The sequence below is a fragment of the Sturnira hondurensis genome, unplaced genomic scaffold (genome assembly GCF_014824575.4).
Source record: "Sturnira hondurensis isolate 20B ecotype Veracruz unplaced genomic scaffold, ASM1482457v3 Scaffold0001872, whole genome shotgun sequence".
Taxonomy (NCBI): Eukaryota; Metazoa; Chordata; class Mammalia; order Chiroptera; family Phyllostomidae; genus Sturnira; species Sturnira hondurensis.
Genome location: NW_028074503.1, coordinates 29,674,281 through 29,701,952, shown reverse-complemented (window position 1 = coordinate 29,701,952; position 27,672 = coordinate 29,674,281). Strand labels below are relative to the sequence as shown.

At 45.3% G+C, this 27,672-nt stretch overlaps 1 protein-coding gene across 2 annotated transcripts in view; it reads left to right on the top strand.

Moving 5' to 3' along the window:
• Positions 1-27,672, top strand: part of ATP8B1 (ATPase phospholipid transporting 8B1) — a 112,903-nt gene that overhangs the window by 32,075 nt on the left and 53,156 nt on the right. The window contains exons 1-2 of one of the 2 annotated variants that reach the window (XM_037034927.1): positions 15,172-15,249; positions 22,483-22,685. In XM_037034927.1, coding sequence (XP_036890822.1) covers positions 22,505-22,685 — 181 coding nt within the window. In that variant the 5' untranslated portion in view covers positions 15,172-15,249; positions 22,483-22,504. Of the gene's footprint in view, positions 1-15,171; positions 15,250-22,482; positions 22,686-27,672 lie in introns of those variants that run through there. The other variant, XM_037034919.1, reaches the window with a different exon arrangement.

The following is a 27,672-nucleotide window of genomic DNA, read 5'->3' as shown; positions in this document are numbered from 1 at the left end:
ACCCAACCAGCTGAGCCACACCGGTTAGGGCAGAATCTTCTTTTTAAAGCAGAATAATATTCCACTGTGTGTGTGTGTATATACCACAATTTGTTTGTTTGTCCATTGATGAACACTCAAATTGTTTCCCCTTTTGGCTATAGTGTGCACTGCTGCTTTGAACGTGGCGTATGTGCTTCTGCTCAAACCCTTGTTTGCCTTCCTTCCTTTGAGAGAACACTCAGAATGGAATTGCTGGATCGTATGGCAATTCTATGCTTGGGGTTTTTTTTTGAGGAACCACTAACCATACTGTTTTCTACAATGGCTGTATATTTCCACCAGCAATGTGCATGGGTTTTAACTTTCCCGCCCCCTCAACTTACATTTGTTATTTTATGTTTTTTGACCACTGAGTACTTGAAAGAGAAAAGTTAATTTAAGGGTAGTGTCAGAGAAAGAGCTCCTAACTTTCTTACTTTGATCAATTAAAACTATGCCTGGTATATGAAAAGTTGTAGTATTAAAAGAAATAAAATCAATATAATTGATTCCAGTGGGTCCTTGAAAATGTTAGAATTTGAAAAAACCACATGTGCAAATTTAAATGTTGAGGTGTTACTACTAATTCCTGATGTGATTTATGGAAACAGAACTCCATCTTTAGAGAATAGGTTTGTTTTTTTTTTGACAACTATTCTATCCTTGGGATTTATCCTAGGACGATAATTGGGTAACTGTGCAAAAAAAAAAATGTATGTTCAGGAAGCTTCATTTTCACACCTAAGATTCTCACTGTTTTAACCCCTGAATTTCATAGAACTTCCATTGCCAGTTATTTGTGGAACAAGAGAGATCATCTATCGATGTCTGGTTGCCATCACTTAGATTTTTAAAATTTCTAAGATGACAAAGTCATAGAACCTGTAGCTTATCATATCTGGGGAGCACATTACATTGTCAAGGATTACTATGGGTTTGGTAGTTTAAGTAACAGAGGTGGTTTGCATAGGAAAGATATCCTAGGTGCTAATAAGAAAAAGTGGAAAGGAGACTCATGCTTTTACGGTATTTGGGCACGCAGACCTCGGTCGAAGGTGAGTATCTTCAATCTGACTTTTACGTCCGTGGACAGTGGTGGGCTTTCCCTCTGTGCTGCTGCCTTTGATCGTGTGCCCCCCTCCTTTGCTTAAAAATTAAAAACATTTAAGTCTATTTTTCAGTTACAGTTTACAGATAATATTGTATTAGTTTCAGGTGTAGTGATTAGACATTGATTACCTTACAGAGTGATCACCTCGTAAGTCTAGTACCCATTGGACACCATATGTAGTTATTACGATATTATTGACAATACTTCTTATGCTATGCTTTACATCCTTGTGCCTATTTTTATAACTGGGAATTTGTACTTCTTACTCCCTTTCACCGTTTTCTATGTCCTGCTCTTGAGAACAAGACTGAAGAGTGTATTGTTTAAACGAGAAAACATGCATGGTATTGTACGCTGTCAAGCCCCATAGAATGTCCAGCACAGAGAGTAACCCCAATGTCAACAGTGGACTTTAGCTGATGAGAGTGCGCCACACTGGTGTGAGATGGTAATAACAGGGGCAACAGAGGAGAGGGCTGAGGGATATATGGGAATTCTCTGCACATTCTGCTCCATTTTTCTGTAAACCTAAAACTATTTTTTAAATAGACTAGGAAATTTCGTGCCTGCTGGAGGCTTGGACAGCTTCTTGAGAAGCCCTAGGCCGGTCATCTGTCATTCCCCAGTCCAGTTTCGGGTCCGGGTTCAGGCTCGGCCATTTGTCAAAGTGAAAAGCATCCCACAGGATTCTGATGGGTGATCCCATTTAGAACCGGTGATTGGCCGACAGCCCTCACTTCCAAGTGAGAGTCTGAGCCCAGGTGGGGGTGGGAGCTGCCTAAGGCCATACAGCCTGGGCGGGCCTCTTTCCACTACTCTGTTACCTCAGAGACCTTCGGGGGAGCCAGTGGATTTTAATCTTAAAATTGCTTGAAGCATAGATGGCATCATTTCCCCAATGTCTTAAAAACAAAACAAAAACTGGACATGATTCATCGTGTCTCTTTGGCCCGACCAGGCCTCTATTTCCTCTTCTTTCAACAAAATCCCTTCCAGCAAACTGCCCATCTGGGAAGGGGAAGCTATTTTTAGGACGTCGTCCCCTTTTAGTGTTAGAGATACCCCGTGATTACTGATTCTCGAACGTGTTGTTCCAGTTAGACACATTGATCCCTTTAAATGCTGTTTGTAGAACAGAAGCTGTTTCTTCTTTGTAGGGGAAAAATCAAATTAGAATCCACTAAGTAAAAATTGGGAGTGTGTGAATTTTATCTATTTCTACTAGGTGTATATTTCTTCCTTTCTCTCCTTTTTTGGGGGGTGGGACAACTTTGGGGCTTTAAAAGTTTGTATTTACGATGTAGGACATCTTGTTGAACAAAGAGGAGGCTGGCTAGACTATGACCATTTTCCCTCGTTAGAAGCTTTGTGAAGTGGAAAAAATGTTGCCTTGGGTCTAGGATTAAACTGCAGGATGTGCATTCCTCACCAGCTGGATCTTGGGAAAGCCACTAGTTTCTCTTTCCCTGCAGGCAAACCAGGGTTCAGTCTGGGGGAGGTGGATGGGGGCTGGCTGTTCCCAGCCAGTGGGATCTCGTGGACAGGACTTTCTCCCAGCTAGACAGGACAGGGACTGAGGCCGAGGCCCTCCGATGTGTCATCTACGCAAAGCCTTATCCAACAGTGATTGTGTTTGTGTCGTATTAATCCCCTGAGACTAATAATTATGTTAGCATTCTGAATTCATTTTGGCCTTTTTCCTTTTGTATTTCTGTATGCTCATTACAATTATTTTGAAGGGAATCACTTTTAATCACTCTTTTTACCCCTGACCTGTGCGTGTTGGAGGGTCTGGCCAAGTTAGGAAAGCCTGGCAGCACAATACTAATCCACTTCTTGTTGGTGAGCAGGGAGCTTGGTGGGCAGGTGCTCTCGAGGGCCTTTGAGTCTGAGTGTGCGTGACAGGGTGCGAAGGGGAGGAGTCGGACGGCATTAGCCTCGAACTGCTATTGGGTGGCCAATGGCAGAGCTGGGAGTGGGTTTCCTAACCGAGGTGCTGAGTTTGTTTCGAGTCATCCTAATGAATTCCTTCTTTTCTTTCCTGGTTCCTTTTGTGGCCATTTGACACAAGCTGCCAGATAACTGTTAGGGTTTAAAGGTTCACAAGTGATCTTTCCTTTTATATTTCCTATGGATGAGTATTTACTTAGTTGATCCTTTCGGAGCCACCATTTTAGATAAAATTTTTGCCTAGGGAAGCTCCCTGGAATGTCGTAAGCATCTGACCCAGATGTTAATAAATTCTCTCTAGCTCTGGTGAAGTGGGGTCCCTAAAGGCAAGCTAGACCTTGACATAGAATGATAGATGATGAGTTCTCTCTTGGAGACCGAGAGGGGAATCTATGAATTTCTTTAAAAAGTTTCCCAAGGAAATGATTTAGACACATATCAGAATGCTTCTCTAGCTATAAACAGTGCCTGAAAAGTGAATTTTAATGATTTCCAGGAGTCACTAAGTTAGAAAAGCAAACTACAAAGGAGCACATATATTCACCATCTGTATAAGATAAAAATAAGAAATACATGTACCTGCTTACCTTCGTAAAAAGACACAAGGAGAATAAAGAGAATATAATGAAGTCAATTACCAGCCAAGGGTAGGTGGGAACCAGAAGGGGGTGGGGCTACGTGAGGGAGGGCCACTTTGCTAAGTACCTTTGAGCAATGTTTGGTCTTTGAGGAGCACGTCAACGTTCCACACGTTCAAAAAATAAATTCAAATCAGTAAAATGTGAGGAAGGGAAAAACCCTACAACTGAAAGCAGAATAAAAGGACTGAACCCAGTTGCATTTCAAATGAGTACCACAACCATCGTGAAGAGGGAGGAAAAAGAGAAAGAATTCAGGGAACAGTGAACATACTATTTTATTGCAAATGCTCAGTCTTAGACAAGCTGTGGGATAAAGACAAAAAAAGTCCTAAAATACTTTACTATGTTTTATATGGTCATATTGGCAAAACGATTCTGAGAAAATTCTAGACGTCTGTTAGCGCTGAGCAAATGGAGAAATGTATTATTGGGGAAGCCAAGCTTCTCACTGAGGAAGAAGGAACACACAGGTAACATGGAATGGGAGAAATTGTGGGCATCAGTTGGAATTGGAGGTATTTGTAGGAGCTCATTTCTGAATTATGTGCATGCAGAAGTATTCTCGTGTAACATGTGTATATGTGTGTCTGCATGTATATCTGCATGTACATGTACATACTTAACCCTGTCCACCAAAGGGCCAAGAACCCAAGACACCCCAGGGGCAATGAGCACTCCAGTGCCCAGATCTTGGTCTCTAATATCATTCCCCACTAGAAGGAACAGGACTGGGGCAGACAGGTGCAATGAATCTGCAACATCCTGTTATTGCTACAAGGTACAGAAATGCTCAAAAGATGACGGGGCCTGTCACAAGGACATATGTGCCAGCTTGAAGGGACTCCCACCGGCCCAACCTGGGACCAGTTGAACAATAAAGTAATTGTGGACGATAGCATTCCTACTGATAACTGATAAATAGACAGATTGGTGGGAGTAAGGGAGACCCTCCTTACAGTGAAATGCCCGAGCCGACTGGTAAACGAGGAGGGAATGCTGGAGCGGGGGAGTCAACCTGACCTGGTGAAGGTTGCACCGGGCAGGGATCATCCGTGGGTGCCGCATCTAGGAGGAAACCGGGATAAGGAGCAGGATGTTTGCATTGTCTTAAAGTGTCTCCCCACAAATGGCAAGTTTAAAAAGAAAATGCAGTGGAGAAATCAAACAGCACCTCGACTGAGGATGGAGATCAAATCATCAGCGAGGGGTGGAGGACCTCATGCGCCTCCAGAGGTGACCTCCTGAGGAGGACAGGGCAACACCCTGCTGTGCAGTGTTGGAGCACAGATACATGGCCTGGATCCAATCATGAGGAAGCATCCTCGCTCAAGTGAGGAACATTCTGATTTAAAGGGGGGGTGGCGGTTTGAGGCGGGTGGGGGACTGTAGTCTAACACTGTCAATGTCAGCAGTGACAAAAAAATAGGTTGTGAGAATGTTCCAAACTAAAGGAGTTGGTCATTTAAAGTAATTCCTGATTCTAGACTAGATTCTGTTATGGAGTAAGAATAACGCCATAAAAGACATCGGGTCAGTGATAAAGTAAGAGTATTAGATAGCCTATTAATGTTACATTGTCTAATGTTGGTGATTAGCAGTTATGCTTATGTAAGGAATTGCAGAGACTAACCCAGAAATCCTCACAGGCAGGGCGTATGATGTAACTTACGTTCGAATGGTTGGGAGGGAACCACATGGACACGCACGACAGTGAGCAGAGAATAAAGCAAAGGGTGTGAAATGATTGCAAGTGCCTCTGGGTCAACAACGATGATGATGACAATTCCAGACATAGAAACAGTCTGCAGTTCCACAGATGGTATTTTTCTTCTACATTTTAAAGAACTTTATGACAAATTTGTGGCTATCTTATATATTCTAATTCAGAACACCCTGTGTTGATTAACTTTAGAGGGTGCCTTTTCTAAATAAGGAATTTGAAAATTACCCGAAAGTGTCTGACCTGCCTGTTGACATTCTCGTTCCATTGCTAACAGGGGACAGTGAGCACCAGAGTGTGTTAGTTAAAAACACCAATTTGGAGCAAAATGGAGTTTGGATGCAATTCCACCTTGCAACTTCCTAGTTGTCTGACATTGAGGAAATCACTTAACCTTCTCTAAGCCTCGGTTTCCTTATCTGTAAACTAGGAACAGGAAGAGTATTTGAGGGGTCCCAGTGTAATTCCTGCAAGGGCTGAGGAGGGGTACAGGCTGGCCAGGTGGGGAGTGTGGCAACTGGGGTGCACACAGAGCTCAAAGTGGGCAGTTGCTACCCAGCCCCCACTGATGGTCCTCTTGCTCAAGTGTTGCCAGATTTCCCAATTTTCGGAATCTCCATTTCATGCAGAACCAATAGATATTTAAATGCGACAATCTAAAATTTAAGCAAACAAGAAACCCTTGGTGAGCCAGACAACACACAGGTGCGTGGTGGCTTCTGCTGCCAGGTACTGGGTTCTACTCTAACTCAGGTGGGCACCTGGAGGGTCCCAGGCATGTCCACGGACCTCCTGCTCCTGTGTCTTGGTCGGAGTTTGGTGGCATTGGAAGAGCACCTCTGAGACTCTACAGAGAACAGAAGAGAACTGAGAATTGAAGGCCTGGAAGAGATTGGTATATTGACCACATCCACCCCTTCTTTCAACAGTTAAAAGTTAAAAGCTCCCTTGGGGAGCTTGCCTGTGTAAACAGGTGAGGCCATCAGCTGACCAGGAAGGGAGTCCAACCTGGGACGCACAGATAGTGAAGCAATCAATCATTAAACATGCAGATAATCAAGGATTAACTTGATTAAGCCCCATGTGAAAGCGCCAAAACCACAGGAAATTTTATCAAGGATGTTTGTCTTGAGAGGAAAAAAATGAGGTGATTCAGTCCCTGTGGTCGTGTTTCCCATTCTAAATGCTGAGGTGGACGTACGAGGTATAGGGCTTTACTTTTTCAATGGGGTGCAATCATAGGAACCACTTAATAAAGCGGTTCTAATAGGAGTGTAACGTGTGACTACAAGAATACGTTCAGCTCGGCTTCTCCAGTGTACAATCACACATTGTTGATAAACAGCCTGGGACTATTTTTGGCTGCCTGGTGTACCGTGTCTCTTGTTGGCAAGACAGCCACCGTATATGGTGGCAAAGGTGTCAAATGGAGACAGTTTCTGTTTCTGGCAATAACACTTTCTCTTTCTGAAAAGTCCCACTCTTATTCATCCTGCAAAGATGTGGAGTATGAGACGTGTTGTTGATTTAGTGTTTTAAATTCTAGAGCGTGTGTGTGTGTGTGTGTGTGTGTGTGTGTGTTTTTAAATAGGCTTCCCCTTTACTCGGGAGATCTGAAGAGGTAGTAATAGATACGTCCTGGGCTGCTTTGTTGTGAGCAGCTGGGAGAGTGAAATATTTAATGTCTGTCTCACTACTAGGGTGACATTTTCCTGCGGCCCGAACTCAGCAGGTTACGAGCTGGGTATTCCCCTTGCTATCAATGATTCAACAAATGGAGGTGAACTTGAGCCTTGGCGTGGGCTGTAGTAACTTCTCAGCTGTTCCTGAAGTGTTGGTGTGGTCACACATTTCTCCTCCTAGCATTTCATCCTCACGTAAGAGTAACAACGGCTAATATTGATCGTGTTCTCCCTTTGGGTCTGGCGCTGTTCCAGAAGCTTTCCCTATGTCGGCTCAGTTCATCCTCCCAGCATCCCTAACAGGCAGGTTCTGTATTGTGCCCATTTTACAGATGAGCAAACCAAGGAGCAGCAGTGTTACTGTATGGGCTTCGCTGAGATCTCCCAGCTAGCAGGAAGTGTGGCTCCAGAGCCTGCGCTCCTTGTTGCTAGACTGGACTGCAGGCATGCCAGGGACACTGTGTCGCTGCCCAGTGAAATGACCTTGGCAACTGGAGAATTTGGACTTGGCTCCAGTTTCAGCCCCACGGCAACCCACTGTGTAACCCTGAGCACTTCGTGTGACCTTGAACACTCTGGGCAAACTTTCTTGGCCTCAGTTTGCTCATTCTTGAAATGGGGATGATGACAATATTTTACTTGCATATTAGGGGAGGAAAAAATGTGAGGAAGGATGGGAACAGGATCTGAGCTAAAATGATCCTTAAAGAAAAGAGTTAAAATGCACAAAAACAAGTACCCTACAGGTTGGGGGGGGGAGTGCCTTCCCTTATTTATACAATGTTGTAGCTCTCTGTGACATTTTCACTTTGCGTCATAGATAATGAAATTCTCTTTGACCTTATGAAATAGGAAATATTCGATTTCACTGAAAAATACTCTCCTTGTAGCTATGAGAAGACTTACTATTTAACATCTGAGTTCCTAACATGCACCAGTGACCCTGCTGAGTCTGTGGTCCCCTTCCACCTGTGCTGTGAATTGGGACACGCAGGCCACATACAGTGGTGACTTAAGGTCAGTTAGTTCCTTGTTTACGTTAAGGCTAGTTTTTGTTTCTTTTGTCTTAATTAAGAAATATTTCAAATATACCTCCAAACAGAAACAGTTGTATAACAAAGCCCCCTTATTCATGGCCATGGCCATTTGTCTTTTATCTATCCCTCTCCCATCCTTCTCGCTCAAGTAAGACACTCTGAGTAATCTCACAGATTCCCCACCTGACCTACGACAGCTCTTTCTTGAGTGACGTTTATTCAGAGTTCAGAATATGTCGAACGTTAATTGTATTTTGTGTCTGTTCTAGACCGCCAAATACACGTCTCGTGCCAACGATTCCCTTCTCATTGCAGCCCAAGTGTCTAGGGCCTGACAGGCCTGTGCAGGGTGTAGTGCCTTCATATTGGCAGATTTGAGCCTCCCCGGGGCCAGCTGCGCTGGGGTTCGGGCAACACTGTTTTCCCTGCATGAAGTTTAGACTTCAGAAAGCTGAGCTACAAATTCCCCATAGTCACATCTCTGAGCAGGAGGAGGAAAGGAGAGCAGTGGCCTCCCAGCCTAGGTTGGGTGGTGGCCAGTGACGAGCCCAGGGCCCTGCCTGTTGGGCCGGGTCTGGCTGAGGAGCGTTCGCGGTGTCCTGCCATGTGGCTGCACCATTGCTGTGCTGCTTTTCTGGGCTTGGGGCCGCGATGCCACTGAGGCCCAGAAGTTATGTCTGGGGCTTCCTGCTCAAGACAGCGGCTGTGCCAGGGCTTGTGTGGAAGTCACATGAGGCTTTTGTCTGGCCACCTTGTTCCTCCTCTAAGGGGTCTACAGCATAACTGGTGACATTCCAGGGAAGGAAAGGTCAGGGGAAACGACACTGAACAGCGATGCAAAAGGTCAGGGAGTCTAAACTGCATGACCAGCGATGTGCTAGGGGAGGAAGGGTCACCCTGGGGATGAGGTCCCATCTTGTGATTGTCCATTGCTAGGTGTCATTTTTGCCCTGGTGACCTTCTGCACCCAGCTATGTTTCTACTCTGCTCACGTCTGTCTAACTGCCTGCTCTATCAGGAGGAAGAGGGGCTGGGAGAGGGGAGAGTCCTCAGGACCACTCAGCCAGAGCCTGCTTCCTCTGCAGACCTGCAGGGGCCAGTGAGGCATGTTTCCTAAGTCAAGGAATGATCTTCTCAACCAATTAAGAGCTCTATGGTACACCTTCCCTGCAATCAGGTGATGTTGACATTAAATATCACAAAAATGTATTGGCATTAGTAATATACAATAAAGTTGTACATAGCACGGTCACAACAGGATTGACAAAGTCATTGTTATTGGAGTTCAGCTGATCTAGGAAAGGCTTTGCCGGCGGTGAGGGTGGGGGTCTGTGTCCGTGGAGAAGAGCAAAAAATATGCAACTGCATTTTGGTTGGTTGTTTTGCATTGTATTTCACTTCAGAGTTTTGCTGGTTTGCTTTTCAGCTCTGTCTGCATCACAGGCCTCACTGTGTGAGGGTTGAGAGTGGGTGGGTGCTGCTGTCAAACCCAAGCCCTCGCCACTGGGCGCTCCTGCCCCAAAAGGTGCACAGAGATTTTAAAGGTGGGCAAATACTGAGAGGAGGGAACGCCACTGCAGACAACAGTTCTGGAATGAATTGTGTTTCTTCTGGGAGTCATGTTTTTTCAGAGATGAAGTCGAACACTAATGTTATCAGCACTTCTTTAAAACTTCAAAACCTTTTGAGGCTGTTTGAATCAATGTTGGATATTTCTGTGGGTTTATGTGTTCTCTGCAAATGCAGCTCAGAGTAGAGGTTTGCACGAGGCCTGTGTTAGTCAACGATGTTTGAGCAGCTTGTCCTGATTTGCATCAAATACCAGTAGTTTCTTCCTGGTATATCCCTGGATAATTAGAGGAGAGAAAAGAGAATGTGGTCATTTACATCTTAATTATATAACTTGTTACAAAAGCTAGCCACAGCTTTTCCTTTTAGGTACACGATCATTTTGGTAAAAGGTGAAAGATTTATACAATTTGAAGAGAAACCAGAGTATGGTATACTATCATTTTGGGAAGGTAAGCTCCAAATTTGTAGACCTAGAGTAAGCAGGATCTGACTGTAACATCCTCTGTTTGTAAGAATCCAGGAACTTTGGGTTTTAAAATGACCTGTTGAAACAGTACATTAATTTGCCAGGACTGCTATAACAAAGTACTTTAAGCTGAGTAGCTTAAACAACAGAAATGTGTTGTCTCACAGTTTCAGAGGCCAGAAGTCCAAGATCAAGGCCACGCTTCCTCTGAAGGTGCTAGGGAAGGCTCAAGGGCAGGCCACTGTCCTGGCCTGTGGCAGCATCGCTCCAGTGTTTACAAGGTATTCTCCCTGAGCGTGAGTCTGTCTCCGTGTCCAAATGTCCACATTTTATGAAGGCACCTGTCATGCTGGTTTAGGACTCATCCTAAGTAATTACATCTAATCTTAACTAATTACATCTGCAATGACCCAAAGACTCCATGTGATTCCGACAACTATGTACCTGAGACAGCATCGGACTCCACAGGTTAAGGGCTCAGTCTTACAAGATGGCACTCCCCCACCTCACCCCACCCAAACTGCAAGTCTGTTGTCTGGGATTCTGACTGACTGGCTATAGATCGGAGGCCCCAGTGACACCCATTTTGTGTTCAATTAATTTACTAGAGTGGCTCACAGAACTCGGAGTAACATTTTTCTTATTAGGTGGCCAGTTGATGATAAAAAAATATGATTCAGGAACAGCCAGGTGGAAGCCATGCGCAGGGCCAGGTGTGGGGAAAGGGCAGGGAGTCACTCTCCCCAAATCCCTACGAGGTCCCCAACCCAGAAGCTCTCTGAACCCGGGGTCCCTTCAGGGTTTTATGGAGGCTTCATTGCTGCATAGGCATGTTTGATTAACTCATTGGCCTTTGGCGACTGAACTCAACTTCCAGCCCCTCTACCTTCCCCTGAGGTCAGGGGTCAGACTGAAAGTTTCAACACTCTAAACCCCTGGTTTGTTCTCCTGGCAACCTGCCCCTATCCTTCGGTTACTTAGGTGCTTTCCAAAAGTCACCCTCATTACTCATCACTTAGAAATTCCAAGGGTGTTTGGAGCTCTGTGGCCAGGAATAGGGCGAAGACCACGTAGATACGTTTCTTATTATAAATCCCAGTATCACATATGATCTCTCATCCTTAGTTCCCTGGGTGAATGGGTTAAGGCAGCGGTCATTGTATCCTTTCTGCTAAAGCCATCATTCTTAAAATGAAAATTTCATGCAACTCCACAGTCACGTTTAGAAGAGGTGGCAGCTGAACTGTAGGCCCCACGGTGCCCACTCGCCAAAGAGCACTGCCAAGGGATACCTTGGGGACGTAGAGGAGGAAACTAGGCAGCTAGAAGGACTGTATCCCTCCAAGGGGGCAAAGGGAGTTTTGTGTGAGATCAGAGGCCAGGATTCCAGGGCACGCTGCCGGAATCCCCTTGCATGCGTGAAAACGCGCCGCCGGTGACCTCTGTTGTGTGGCCCTCCCCCATCTCGGCGGAGAGCAGACCCTGAGTGGAGAGACCAGAGGGTGTCAGGATGGTGCCCCCTCATTCTCGCTCCAACACAGACTTGACTCTATGCCCCTTAGTTTTTTGTCTCCTCGCCTGTGAATGGGATAGGCCGGCTCATCTCCAGCTGACCTCACAGTGATGCTATTACAGTGTCTTTCCGTGTACAATGCACACCCACACTTTTGTGCACAATATACATGGGATTATTACCCCCATGGTGTGTAATCATTATACCCATGTATAAAGTGCATCCTTATTTTTCCCTCAAAAATTGGGGCAAAAAAGAGCACATTATACACAGCAAAATATGGTAGGTACAATTAGGGCACTGAACATTGTAATGAAGAATACAAGGTTTTGATAAAGAATTTGATGTCAGTGACCGTCTACATATCCTTGAGCAAAGAACTTAATATCCACCTCCAACTTTTTAAAAATTGATTTTTAGAGAGAGAGAAACAGACAGATATTGACTTGTTGTTCTACGTACCTATGCATCCATTTACACCCATTTACACCCATTGGTTGATTCTTGTATATGCCCCGACCAGGGATCAAACCTGCGACCTTGGCACATGGGGGTGGCACACTAAACAACTGACCTCCCCAGCCAGGGCAGCACGTAATCTCTGCATATCTGCCTCATCATCTCTGAAATGGAAATAATAATTTGACCCTCAAGAAAGAAAACAAAATAATGAATGTCAAGCTTTTAGCTCAGTGACTGATACATGGGGTGTGTGGTTAGCTCTCTTGTGAACACTCCACCCAGGAAAACGTTCCATCCCAGGAAAACATGGGAGCTTCGGCAGCTCCATACTGTAGGCGTTATCCTAAGTCCCTGAACTACCAGACACGCAGAAATTTAGACACTCCTGTTAATTGAGTCCTTACGACTCTGAGAGACAGGATGGTTGGAATTGCTCACTGCCCACAGGAAACCCAGGAGATCATTCAAGCCAAAGGCCAGTGTTTGCAAGGGACATATAAAATATTAATCACATGTTTGAACTGTGATCTTGGTCCAGAACTTCAGGTGTGAAGTCAGCTGTCTGGGAAGAATGTGTAATCTAAGTTGTGTCCTCTAAGCGGACTTTAAATACAGCAGAGGAGAGAGTGGCTAAACATCAGATGTGCCCTTCCTTCGTCCCTAGATTTCTGGGGCCCAGGAGTGTGATGATGTTAACTTTCAAACAGATTGGGAGGTAAGGCTCTGTGACCAACCACAGACATTCCTGAAGCCACGGCAGCATCTGGAAGAGATACCTAGAAGGTGTCCTAAGTGTACTCTATATGTCAATCAGACATAGTGCCACTTAAACCTTGAAAGATATTACACATGACTATTTGAAAAATGTTGGCCTTACAATGTTGTCCTGAACGACGCACAGAGGTGTTTAGTGAAGGTCAATGGGGTGTCCGCCAGCATATAGTGCAGGTCAGCAAGGGTTCCCAGAGGAAAAGACAGACACAGACCAGATTTCGTGACCTCTTGTGACCTTGAGGATAGAAGTGGAATCTGAGGTGTACTGATGTACTGGCAAAGAGCAATGATACAAAGGAGAAAAATGGATGGGTTTCACCTCTCCTGCCCTGCCCGACATGCAAAGCAACCCTTCTCCGAGCTCAGAGATGGCCTCTACAGGCAACCAGCCATCTTTCAAGCTCCTGGTTTCAGTTTTGCAGTCATTTGCAAAGAGACAGTATGGTCGCCAATGAAGTGGGCAAGCATGACAATAAAGACAGTGATGCCCTGACACAACTTTTCCTCCCCTTGGAACAGCTCGGGATGAATGTTAAGAGAGCTGGGGGCACAAAGACCTGGGTGAAACCTCACTTTATGACCCTGGAGAAGTCACCTAACCGCTCGCTTTAAAGCCTATCAGATTAGGATAACCCTTCCTTTTGGATGTGTGGTAAGGACTTCATAAAATAAGCCCAGCGTATAAGTCACTGTCCAATAGTCTTCAACAAGGGGTGGGTAGGTGTTACCAGCTGTTGATTATTTTGGAAAAAGGAACGCACACAGTGGGTCTCTTCATTCAGAGCAAAAATTCGGTTCTAAAATATTCACATGTATCAGCTACAAAGCTGTGGTACAGGACCCAATTCTGACCTCTGTCTTTCCCCCTTTTCACAGCAATACTTAATATTAACATCAGTATGAATATTGTTTCCATGGCTACTATTTTGAGTTGCTGTACTAACAACATAATTTGTAAAACCACTCTCCTGTTGGACTTTCAAGTTGTTTCTATTTCTGCTTTTTAAGCTAACAATGACTGTGAAACGCTTTGTGTGAAGAATTATTTATTTTACTTGTCCAATTGTTTCTGTCGGGAGCCTTCGTCAGACGCTGTACACATCTGTAGTGTTCTTGGCAATGAACGTGCTTCTGCACGGTGGTCTGTACGGAAAGTAGCAGCTTTGATGCCGGCGGCGGCATGTGTGTGCCGGCGGGGGTGAGTGCCTCCATTCAGTTCTCCCACAGCCAGCAATCGAGGCAGTCACTGAGTCTCCTTAACCCAAGAGGCGTGAAAGGGTATCGGAGTTTTCATCAGTTGGCCGTCCTTGGATTGCCAGGAAAAGTAACCTTTTCCACACGTGCTTATTGTTCCCACTTACTCCCCACGTCTGCCTCTCCTGCTGCCTGTTTATTCAATGCTGTTGGGTCTGAATGGGTAACATGAGTGGTCAGGCTGACAGTTTCAAGGTTTACATTTAGTTCCAGAAAACGATGCGGATTCCCGTGTTTGTCTGTAGTGGAATCTTCGTTGAATGCAGCCATCTTTCATCTCAGGTTGGTGACTTCCAACATTAACAATTGATTCAACATGAAAGAATTTTGTTTAAATTTTATCTTGGGAGTTCTGCTTCCGGGCAGCTGTCACTTGTAAAACTCGGATGATTTTATATTATTTAAGCATGAAAAAATGTGTACACCTAGTCAGAGAGGCAATAGGGATGAGGTAAAAATGGGGCCATTGTCCCTAATGAGTAAGCATGAGGGTTGAGTGTAAAAATAACAATGCTTTTCTCCTGGTAACTTTTAGTGCTTTTAATAAAAATAATTGTGGATTGAGGCTGAGTCTCCAATATAAACATCTGGGGAATTCTGGCATTATTAAACTATGGGAACCAGCTCCACTCTTTCGCTGGCTTCTTTCCTTCGTTTTCCAGACAACGGAATGGCAGCCCCACCCTGGCTTAATTTTAAACACATTTTTCTGGCCGCCACCACCCTGACTCAGGCCTGTAGTCCTCCTTGCTCCGGCTACACACATGCATTGTGTGTCTCTGCTGCTCATGGCTGCAGAGTAATGTGACCAAACTGCTTGGTTTTATAGGGGACAGAATGGTGACAGGGAGACTCAGTGTCCACTGTGTCCTCTGCATGGTCTCCCCACCAGGCTCTCACCTTCCTGACCAGGTGCACTCCCTCCTCTATCAGGTTAATCTTCCTCAAGTGCCTTGCAGCTCATATTTCTTTCCTTGCAGACACCTTCAGGGGTTCCCTCTGCTCCCCAGAACAAAGCCCTGCCAAGGCCTCCTGGGTCAAGGAAGGTGAGTCCAGCCTGCCTTCACCACTCTTGTCCCCCGAAATCTTTCAGCCCGGTGGGTGACTCTACTTTCCTGCTCCTAATCTTTCCTGTTCAGCATCCACGCTGAGTTCTCACCTCTGTGGCTCCCACACGGCCCAGCTCAAGACACCTTGGAAACAGTGAATGAGTAAAGTTCATGCTGATGGGATCTATGTCGGAAGCGTCTCAAGCGCTCCCGCTTGCTGGTGTAGGAGGCACCTGTATGCAGATTGCACCATTGGCTTGATTTTGCTTGTCCATTTCTTCCATTTCCTCATTTCCTGTGCTTCGGTCTCTCGTGACTAATGAGGCTCTAAGTTGGCCTGAAGAGGGGACAGCAGTGGACACTTGCAGTTGGGGAGCAGGCCATGATGCCCCCTGGACAGACTGTAAGTTCCAATCTGAATCCAGATGTGTGCACTGCGCTGCACCTGCCGGTCGTGGCTGTGTGGGGAGGTGCCCAAACCCAGTCCCAGACTCAATGAGTTCAGCGTTCTCATTCGTAAAATGGCAATGAAAGTGCTTGCTCACACATCTCCAAGCAGTTACATGATAATCGTGTGAGGTGGTGTGTGTGAAAAATACTTAGGGAACTGGTAAGGGCTGCCTGATGTTGATAAGACATACTGTATTTTGCCATGTATAATACTCACTTTTTTGCCCAAATTTTTGAGAGAGAAATAGGATGCACATTCTACATGAGTAGTACCCGGCATACCTCATATCTGTTCTTGTGTTTTGTAATTATTTGTTACATATAATTTCTTGTACCATAATATGTTCAAAAATAAATGCTAAAATTTCTTTATAATACAAAAAACAAGTATCTAAATATACATACATAAAAAATTGAATTAAAAATTTAAGCAAAAGATTTTTTTTTCCTGGAAGTTCAGCCCCAAAACATGGGTGCTCATTATACATGGCAAAATACGGTAATTGGCATTAGTGGGATGTGTTGGGGAGACCACGGCAGAGCTGGACCACATTACCAAAAAAATCCTATTACAGGAAAATTGAAAAAGTGCCCTTCTCTGAAAGGTCATCGTTTGAGACGTCCCCAGCACCTTTTCGGTGGTAGCCATGGGCGTTGTACAATGTGCAAAGGTAGTCAGCCTTCTCTGTGGCCAGGGGTCGGGGGTGGCTTTGCCAAGGCACAGAGGGTGAAGCTGTGGACCCAGAGAGGCCTTTTCTATCGTGAGTAGAGGTCCAGGCTGAATTGTCTCCATGCTGGTGAGATCAGAGGCTCCTTAATTTTACGTTCGTTAGCGAAGACTTCTAGGTTTTCTAGGCTTCTGTTTGGGAGGAAATCAAACACACAACCCTGTTTGTCCTAGGAGTAGGAACCATGTTTCTATAACAGTATAAAGTCTAAACTTAATCTAGATCCTAGATATGCTTTACTACTCTTGCTTCATGAGAGGCTTCGTCTAATTACAACTGTCATCCAGCTTGTCAGATCTTACGCTGCAGAGTATTGGGCAGACTCCAAACAGGGCGGGGCCTGTGTCAGGACAACAGATTTCCGCTGCTTCTGCGGTGGACCAGAGAATGAGTATGACTTGGGATTAATGGCATGTGTGTTCGTTGTGTATTGCCATGTAACGAGTTGCTCCAACACACAGCGGCTCAGAGCAGCCTTACTTGTCATCTCGCTGCTTCTGTGCATCAGGAGTCTGAACACTGCTGGGCTGGGTGCTCTGGGCCAGGGTCTCCGCTGAGGCGGCAGCTGCCATGTCAGCCCAGGCTGGGGTCTCCTCTGAAGGCGGCTCTGAGGAGGGACCCACTTCCAAGTTCATGTGGTCGTTGACAAATTTTATCTCCTTTTAAAAACATTTTTCCAGTTTTATTGAGATGTAATTGACATACATTTGTATTAGTTTAAGGTGTACGACATAATGATTTGACACATGTATATATTGCAAAATGATCACTATAAGTTAACACCCTTTACCTCAAAATGTTACAAAACTTTTCCCTGTGATGAAAACTTTTAAGATTGACTCTCTTAGGCCCTGGCCAGATAGATCAGTTGATTAGAACATTGTCCTAATAGGCCAAAGTTGTGGGTTCACTCACCGGTCAGGGCATGTACGGGAAGCAGTGAGTGCAAGGATGGGTGGAACAACCAACTGATGTTTCTCTCTCTCTCTCAGTCAATAAATGACTAACTCTCTTAGCAAGTTTGAAGTATACAATACGGTATTGTTAGCATAGTCACCCTGCTAAATACATACAAAATTCATTTTCTTCAGGGTCATTGGACCGAAGACCCCCAGTTCCTACTGCCTGTTGCTGGGCACTTGCTCAGTTTCTTGCCACACAGGAGCCTCTCCTAGGGCAGCTGCTTTATCAAAGCCAGGAAGGGGAGAGAGCTGGCTGCCAAGAAGGAAGTTACAGTTGCCTGTGACCTAAACTTGGACCAGACATCCCATTATCTGTTGCTGAAAGCGAGGCTTGCCCTGATGGTGTGGCTCCGTGGGCTGGGCTTCATTCAGTTCCTGGTCAGGATGCAAGTCTGGATTTCTGGCCAGGTTCCTGGGTCGGGGTGTGTGAGAGGCAACCAGTTGACGTTTCTCTCTCACATTGGCGTTTCTCTTCCTCTCTCTCTCCCTCCCATCCCCTATCTCTAAGAATGAATAAAATCTTTAAAAAAAAAAAAGCAAGGCTCTATGTCTAGCTTCCTCTTATAGGAAAGGATTATAGATTCTGCTTGTCAAAGTTGTAATTTGCTATATTAATTTGCTATATCATAGAGCATATGATAAAAAATATGTAGTATAGAACATATACAAATATAATACACAAATTTACTATATCATGGGTGTTACATATTTTATATCATCTTTAATAATCATCAAATGAAATGAAGGAAAACACATTTCAGAAACACCCTTTCTTGTTGAGGATTTTCAAAGCTGTAAAAAAGATGACAAATAAAGGACAAAAATGAATATTGTGATTCATCCGTCCTGTCTGAGCTTGGGTCTCCCTGGACAGAAATCAAATTGTGCAACAAAGATACCATTGATCAGGGGCCTCTGGCCTTTCCCAGCCCCCGAGTTCTTGTTGTTGCTCTGTGGGTACACAGACTGTACCCCAGCAGGGACAAAACTCAACTTTTTTGTCCCCACTTGAGTGTTCTTTGAATCTGGAAACCTGTGGTAGCAATGAAAGTTTGCTTTCATTCCTTTTAACTTCAGAGTTTTATTGCAAAGGTGGAAAGGTAATGCTTTTTGCCCGGGGTCCCTCTTTCTCTCTCCTTCAGCGCCTTCTCCCCCACAAGGGAGGCAGGATTTCATAGCCAAGCACTCGAAGATGACACATATGGATGTTAAGGGGTTGAGTATCGATACCCTGCTCTTTACTCTTCCTGTCTAATGGGGTTCATGACCAGAAGGGCTGAATACTAAAGAAGGCGGGACAGAAAATGAGGCACCTCTTTACTTGACACTGGAAAACCCCCTAATCGAGCTCTGGTGTGAAGGCTTCTTGGTTCCTTCTCTTCCTCCTCACTTTCTCCCTCCACCCTAGACTTGTTTTAGGCAGCCTGAAGAAAAGTCTAGAGCCCTCTAATCAGACAGCTGCCCGGTGGGGGGCAGAACAAAGAGAGTGGAGGATGCTGGGCTTGCTGCTAGAAAGCCAGCCCCATCCCCAGTGTGGACCACAGGGAGGTGGTGAGGTGGGGAACGACCCACGCAACGTCCTGAGCATTAATCTCAGGTAGTAGAGTAATGTGACCCCCTGCTCCCTTAACTCCGCGGGCTCTGACCAATACATTTATCAAGGGCCCTCCCTTAGGGAGGAGCAGTAAGGGTGGAGGGGAGGCAGGGAGGGTGTTCTTTGCCTGTTGAAAATCTTTGTCTTCCCTAAGCACTGGCAAGGAGAGGATGGAAACCAACATGTGGGAGAATGGCAGGACTCTGGTGGCCGTGTGGGGGGTCATCGCATGAAGTCTGGCTAGAGTTCCTCTGTAGCATTTTAGGACAGAGTTGGTCATTGTCTACATTAGCGTGGCGGCTGTGGAAATGGAGGCGAGGGGTTGGGTTGGAGGTGTGTGTTGCGTAGAAGTGGCCATGTCTCATGGCTCTCAGGCATAGTTCATTTATCTGTACCCTCGATAACCTGGAAGTCTCCAAGTGGTCTGCTCCCAGGGCCTAGTGGGGGCTAGCAGCCTGCCCCTCCCAGGTGTTAGAGGAGGCTGAGTAGATGCACAGGTGTCTGCAATGTGCTGGAGTGGTGGGGACACATACGACAGAGTTTCCAAATCCATAGCACACACAGTGCCTGCCTCGTGGGGATTACGGTTTGGACCTGGGAAGCTCCGGCTGGGGCTTCAAAGAAAGGATTTCTTCCTAATTTCTAATTTTTCCTTGACCATCCTAAAACGACAGAGCCAGGCTAGTCCCGAGTGTGGCTGTGTCTGTGTTGCGCGCGCACACACACACACACACACACACACGTGTATCAGAGAACTTCCCACGAAGCTTAGAGCTCCCTGCCCCGCTTTCCCGGTTGCCTGCACAGACCAGGCCTGTGGAGCACGTCTGGGTGTGACTCAGCTGGTTGGGCAATGCCTTGATAACTGGATCACGTACTGTGGTTAACAGTTGTCAGATCCATTTCTTTTTGTTTCTCTCCTCTCCCTACCTGGAAGGACTGGATCCGCTCTTAACGTGAGAAATAAGCATGGAGAAGCTTGGAAGTAATGATGACTCATGTTTCCTTATAAAGGGTTTCTATAGAATGTGCTTACTGCCACCGACCTGTACTCTCAAAACGGGTTTAAAGGATAAATCTTACATTATGTATGTTTTGTTACAATAAAAAAAGTGTTTCTATAAAGTGCTTTCAGAATTTGCAATTTTATATTCCCCTGTAATGGAGACATTAGATCATGGCCCTGCCACTTACCAGCTGAGCCTCAGTCTGCTTATCTGTAAGACGGATTGATAATAGCTGCTGGACACATAGTAGGTGCTTAATTAGTGGTAACCACTTTATTATTTTTGCTGTGAAAGATTTCTGATGAAAGTTTTGCCTTAGAGAGTTTGGGGATTTTCAAAAGAAACTGTATTAAATAAATTTTAGTATTATCTAAAGCATTGATGCTATGATATTACAAAACCACAAAAAGTCCAGTTAAACACTTGCAAAGTCCCAAGAAATGGCCATTTACAAAACCACAGATATTTGGAAAACGTTTCACTCTGCAGTTAAAAGGTTTTATAACTGAACATGTCCATGCTTAAGAATCCGCAATGTTTTTTAATAGTCTAGTAATTTACCTCCCATAAAGGGCAGGTGCATTTTAGAAGTGATGGGAAAGCCTAAAGGAATAGATCTTCGTATGTTCCACTTGTTATTATAATGTTTTTTTCTAAGTATGGAAACAGTTGTTGACAGTAACAATGACTAAGGTTTGAGCACTAACTGTAGGCTACACACTGAACCAAGCAATTATGTGCATCATCTCACTTAAAATCATGCATGGCAGTTGTTGGAATTTTGGAAAATGAAAAAGTGTGTGTGTGTGTGTGTGTGTGAATAAATGGGACTATAATGCCTCATTTCCCCAAGAATATTATTGATTCTCATTAGCAGTTTGGTCATAAATCTCAACTTCTAATTTAATGCGTTTGGATGTCATTAGAAACACTAATGATCATGATTTAAATAACAATTTAATCTGTCCCCATAGTATGGGGAGGCCACAGTTTATGGCCACAGCTGCCAATCACTGGACATCTGGGTAGTTTCTGGGTTTTACCGTTTTCAGTAACACAGGACAAAATCCTCATAAATATTTGAACATGTCCTAGATACACATTTACAGCTATAAAAATGTAGATGTCTGAGAGGTTAAATTTGGTACAAAGCATGCAACCAGCTCAGTGGTTCCACCCTAGGCAAACACCTGATTAAAACACCTAACAAACTGTAACATGCAAGTATAGAAATACAGAACATTTGTCTTTGGAAAGCAGTTGTTTTTGCTGCGAAGTTTCAATAATTATCGTGCAAGTTATTCGATGCAGCAGGCCTCGGGCTTTCTCCTCTGTGGGGTAGAAATAACAATAACACCTGCACTGAGGTGGTGGGGGAAGGTCAAGGGTAAGTGTCTGCAGAGCATTTCAGGCAGGGCCTGGTGCGCTGGTAATGCTGGATAAACGCAAGGCGCGGTTGTTGGCAGTGCATGCTTCTGTACAGAATGCCAGGCTGCAGGCCGGTCCTGAGAAACTTGTGTAAATGTTCTGCTAATACAAATGTAACCAAGGTTGTTCCTGCCACTTGGGTATAGTCATTTTACACTGCAACACACCCACAAACACAAATTTTAGATACGGGCAGCAGGTGGTGGCAATTAAGAAAATTGGCTAGGGAGTCCTCCCAGAGAGTCCTTAGTAAAATTTGAGGACATAAGCTTGTATTTAATATATTGGAGTAAAGACTCAGAATAGTGGTGTTAGCAGAAACCTGATGTCTTTGGCAATGGGCTTTATATTTTGCAAGCAATCCACAGTAAGAAATTCAATTCTGTTAAGAACCACAATACAAATAACTATGTGCGCTGGTTTATAAAGCTGTCTCACCAACAGGCTCTTACTGTGTGTGCTGTCCTGGTGTCTTACAATGTTTCATTTTATTGTTTTTACTATTTTTTAAGATTTTATTTATTCATTTTTAGAGAGAGGGGAAGTGAAGGAGAAAGAGAGGGAGAGAAATATCAAAGTGTGGTTGCCTCTCATGTGCCCCCTACTGGGAACCTGGCCCGCAACCCAGGCATGTGCCCTGAATGGGAATCAAACTGGCGACCCTTTGATTCACAGACCGCACTCAGTGCACTGAGCTATGCCAACCAGAGCTATAATGTTTTATTTTATTTTAATGTTGGTTGTGAACCAGTTGATTTTGTCCACTGGAGACCCTAGTTTGAAATACAACCTTAAAGTTTGTCTACCCCCTTTAACAATTTCTTGAAGCTACGATTTTATGTTGTTATTATTAATTCTCCCCACAAGTATATAATCAATAATGAATGGTTTTGTTCTTATTTGCATGATAATTTGAACTTTGGGGTCCTTATTCAGACAGATACACATGTCGGTAAAATTATGTTCTGTTAAAAGGCCATTGTAAGCAGATGCAGGCAGAACTCCACCAAAAACTGGGCATGGGTCATAATTCACTTTGGTTTCCTTCTCTTTTAAACCAGGTAGTTCCAATTCACCAGCAGAATGAATAAGGAAAGAGACTCAGAAACGACATTCAAGGAGGATTCTCAGCCTAATGATGAAGTGGTTCCCTACAGTGACGATGAAACAGAAGACGAACTTGAAGACCAGGGGCCTGCAGTTGAACCTGCGCAGAATCGAGTCAACAGAGAATCGGAGGAAAGACGGGAGACGTTCAGAAAAGGTAAGCACTCTGGGACCTGGAGACAGGGCACTGCCTTTGTCACCCTCTCATGGGCAGTGCCAACGGCTGCAAAGCCCAAATGGCCTGTGTTGGATGCCCCAGGCAGCATCTCATTACCTCAGGATGCAGTTGGGAGAGCGGTTGACAGGCTTACACCAGCGCGCACCGTCCACAGTCCACAGGGCCAGTCTACCAATACCTGGCAAGTTCTGCCCGGGAATAGGTCTTTGCTCATGTCTGTGTTTTTAGAATGGAGTTATATGTGAAAGAATTTGCTTGTTATTGCACACAGGAACCTTGGAGTTACCATACCTTTTGTTCTATCATTAATGAATATAAAATGGTGTGAGCTCGCTCTAGGAAAATTTTTATGAGTCTGATTACCATGTGGGGCCTTTTATATAGCAAACTACCACCAACCCAGAATCAGGTAGGCTTCAAGGCAGGGTCTCAACTCGGAGGGCAATTTTTTTCTGTCAGGGGCCAGAGAATAAATATTTCAGGCTCTGTGGACCACACTGTCTCCTGCAGCAATTATTAGGCTCTACTGATGTCTCTTGACAGTTTGTCATTTAGGGTAACAGAACACGGCTTACTACCCTGGCTGGGTAGCTTGGTTGGTTGGACTGTCGTCCGGAGCACCAAAATGTTGCCAGTTCAGTTTCTGGTTGGAACACATACCTAGGCTGTGGATTTGATCCCTGATCAGGGTGCATACCGGAGGCAACCAATTGATGTTTCTCTCTCACATCAATGTCTCTCTCTCTCTCTCTCTCTCTCTTTCAGCCTCTTGCTCTCTCTCAAATCAATAAACATAGTCTTCAGCGGGGATTTAAAAAAAAACACTTAGTTTACTTTCACAATTACGCTTTTTTCCCTGGTGGCTTTTCTACTTCACTTCCTGCAACTGCAGCTAACAAACTTTCCCATTCACAGAAATCTCCATGAAACTGATCTGCTTCTGACTCTGCAGACACACCTCTCCCCCCCCCACCCCCACCCCCGGTCTATCAGAATGACCTCTGGCTTCATCTGGTTTCTTCAAAGCCTCTCTCACTGCCAGCCTGCCTTCCAAGGTCTCCTAAACAGATGCTTCCCTCCTCTCACCCCCTGACCCCCGCCTCTCCTTCCAGGGTTCTGCTGCGTGGTTAAACTGGTCTTTTTCCAAATAGTTTTCTCCCCACTCACACAGCATTCCCCACCGCTCTGGTTGGATGGTGCCTCTCTTCGGTTCCTCTGTGTGGGGAGGGTCTCAATGCGAGGAAGGGCATGAGTTCTCGCAGGGCCCTCCCACCACAGGCTCTGAAAGCTTGGGAGGCCATTGGCTTGTGTTGCCTGCTCTCCGCTTTCCATATCAAACATGTAGAATTTTTCAACCTTCTTGTGGACTTCTAGCTGTAATTTTAAGCTATTGAGCAATAAGCTTCACTGCCTTTTACCCCTAAATAGAAGTCATGACAATGGGGCTGGATTAAAGTGGAATCACTGCCAATCTGAACAGGAATGTGGCCCCTGTCCAAACAGGTCCAGACCAGATCTTGTGCACTGACGGGCTCCCAAGGAGTTCTAGCTGACTGCCCAAATAATGCAGACCAAGTTTCTTCCCCATTCCTTTCCCTCTGCACTAAGTTTCAGATCGCAATCTTGGAATCCCTACCACATGGAGCTATCTGATGAGCTAGCAGAGAGGTGGCTCAGTGGGGCGAAGGGTGAGCTTTGTTGTCGTTGCTTGGTGTCACGCTATCAGATGTGTGGTTAAGGACACAGCAAAGGGACTAGGCTGAGAGCCTGCAGAAATGTCACACAAGCACGTAGTGGGTGGCAACTCTCACCTCTGTTCTTTTCCAACTCCGTCTTCCCATTCTGGGGCTCCAGGCTCTTTCCTGAGGGCTCGGTTGGCAGGTCCCATCGCTTATCAATTTCTACCCTCAGGATACAGGCCTCGGGGGTGCTCAGGCTGGATCTGCTCCCTTCATACTCTTTTTTTTTTCTGGTAGTGGCTTATCTTTCTAGAAGAATTCAGTGGTTCTCATTTCTCAAAACCCCTGTCAAATGACTTTGCTTGTGACTTTTAAACATGTTATTGTCCCGACACCTCTGTCTGCCCTTCCCAACTACACAGAGGACATTCAGTAAGTGCTAAACCTCTCCCTCCCTCCCTCCCTTCCTACTTCTGCCTGGTACCCCTCCTCCCCCTCCTCCCCTCCCCCCCTCCTTTCTCTCTTCCTTTTGCTCTAAATCCCTCTTTCCACATTCCACCCCCCGCCCCATATTCTCACTTGGGCACTTTCCCATTTTTTTAAAAAAATTTATTTATTTGCCTTTAGAGGGGAAGGGGAGAGGGAGAGAAACATCAATGTATGGTTGCCTTTTGTGTGTCCCCTGCTGGGAGTTGGCCTGCAGGGAACCGGCCTGCAACCCAGGCATGTGCCCTGGCTGGGAATCGAACCTCGATCCTCTGGTTTGCAGGCCTGTGCTCAATCCACTGAGCTACACCAGCCAGGGCCAATTTTTTTTTTAATGATTCAGTTTATTTATTTTTAGAGACAGGGGGAGGGTGGGAGAAAGAAAGGGAGAGAAACATTGATGTGAAGGAGAAATATCGATCAGTTGCCCTGCCTGGGAATGAAACTCACAACCTTTCAGTCTGTGGGACAATGCCTGACTATCTGAGCCACACCAGTCAGGGTGGCATTTTCCCCATTAAAGTCAGTGTCACTATGACCTTTCAACCATCATCTCTCTGTCTTGACATTTTACATGGAGGACAGTTTCCTTCCATGAATTCGGTTTTTCAGGACGCCAGAGCGTGAGTCGCTCTGTGAAGTACCATTAGGCCGAGTAACACCAGGGCCAGTGCCCCCTGTGGCAGAGCGCGACCCACGTCCATTTCTCTAACAGTGTCGTCTTAGGGCAGAGAGTGGATTCTCCCTTTCTGAAACATTCTCTAGCCCAGCTGAGCTTTTAGTGTAAAGCAAATGTTTTGAGAGACCCGTTGCGACTGCTTTTCGGTTGGAGGACATTCGTAGAGTGCTGTGAGACTTAAGAACAAGTGCGAACATGCTGTTCGAATGCGCTGTGCAGGAAGAGATAAGCCCACAGAGGTGACTGGGGGCACTTGACCCTTCACTTACTTTGAGCGAGGACTGACAGGACTGGGTGGGGACGTTGTCCACGCCATGGGGTGAACATTCTCTTTGCATGAGGAACACACTAGAACAGAAGAGTATTGCCTAAAGCGTGTCCTGGGAAACACCGGTCCCACTGAATGCTCCAGGACACAAAGAGTCTGTGGTCCCCATGACCAGAACTCAGAATTCTTTACCTTCCTCGTGGAATTGAAGGTTGTCCATTGCCATCAAGGATCCAAGAAGTTTTGGCTTTAAAGAAACCCATTTAATTCCATTCAGTCACAGCATCCTTAAATTCCTTGCCTGGTTTGTTTGTTTGTTTGTTTTTTTTAGTTTACCATCTTGGTATCACCAGGTCAGCTCCTTGGGTAAGTCCATGCCGGTTAGGAACCAGCCTAGGGATGAGGTGCCGGGAAGAAAGGAGCCTTCTGGAGAAGGTTCCTGGGTTGGTGCAAACGGGCTCTTTCTTCTGAGCCCAGGGTCGGGACGCACAGCTCTTTCCTGCCTCCTCAGTAGCTTTATTAATGAACTCTCCCATTCCCTTGCTATGGCTGGCTTACAAATACACCCACCGCTTCCCCGTCCTCAGCAAGTTCTTACCTGAATACTGCTTTCTGCCTCGGGCTGGGGTCTGGTCACCTCAAGCTCTCCCGTCCTCTTGGGTTCTTCCCCTCCATGAGCTGCCCACTGCTCTACAGATAACACTTTTCTTTTCTTATTTTTTTAATTGGTGTGTGTATGTGTGTGAGAGAGACGGAGAGAGAGGGAGAGAGAGAGGGAGGTTGTTCCACTTATTGATGCACTCATTGGTTGAATCTTGTGTGTGCCCTGACCAGGGGTTGAACCCACAGCCTTGGCATATGAGGACAATGCTCTAAACAACTGAGCTACCTCACCATGGCTGGATAACATTTTCTTAAAGGTCATCAAGAACCCAGGGTCAAGTCCAATGAGCCTTTTATCAACCACCTTCTCCTGACCTCTGTTTTCTCTGACATGCTTGACCTTTTTTTAAAAAAATATATTTTATTGATTATACCATTACAGTTGTTCTATTCCCCCCCTTCATTCCCCTCTACCCGCACACTCCCTCCCCCACCATTCTCCCCCCTTTAGTTTATAACCACGTGTCTCAAGTTCTTTAGATTCTATATTTCCCCCACTATTCTTGCCCTCCCCCCATCTATTTTCTACCTACTGTCTATGCTATTTTCTGTACCTTCTCCCCACTTCTCCTCCTCCCACTCCCCTGTTGCTAACCCTCCATGTGTTCTTCATTTCTATGGTTCCACTCCTGATCTAGCTGTCCTCTTGGTTTGCTTTTGTTTTAGGTGTGGTTATTAATAACTGTGAGTTTGCTGTCCTTTCACTGTTCATATTTTTCATCTTCTTTTTCTTATATAAGTCCCTTTAGCATTTCATATAATAAGGGCTTGGTGATGATGAACTCCTTGAACTTGACCTTATCTGAGAAGCACTTTATCTGTCCTTCCATTCTAAATGAAAGTTTTGCTGGATAAAGCAATCTTGGCTGTAGGTCTTTGGATTTCATGACTTGAAATACTTCTTTCCAGCCCCTTCTTGCCTGGAAGGTCTCTTTTGAGAAATCCGATGACAGTCTGATGGGTACTCCTTTGTAGGTGACTGTCCCCTTATCCCTTGCTGCTCCTAGAATTCTCTCCTTCATTTGAATCTTGGCTAATGTAATTATGATGTGCCTTGGTGTGTTCCTTCTTGGGTCCAACTTCTTTGGCACTCTCTGAGCTTCCTGGATTTCCTGGAAGTCCATTTCCTTTGCCAGACTGGGGAAGTTCTCCTTTATTATTTGTTCAAATACGTTTTCCACTCGTGGCTGC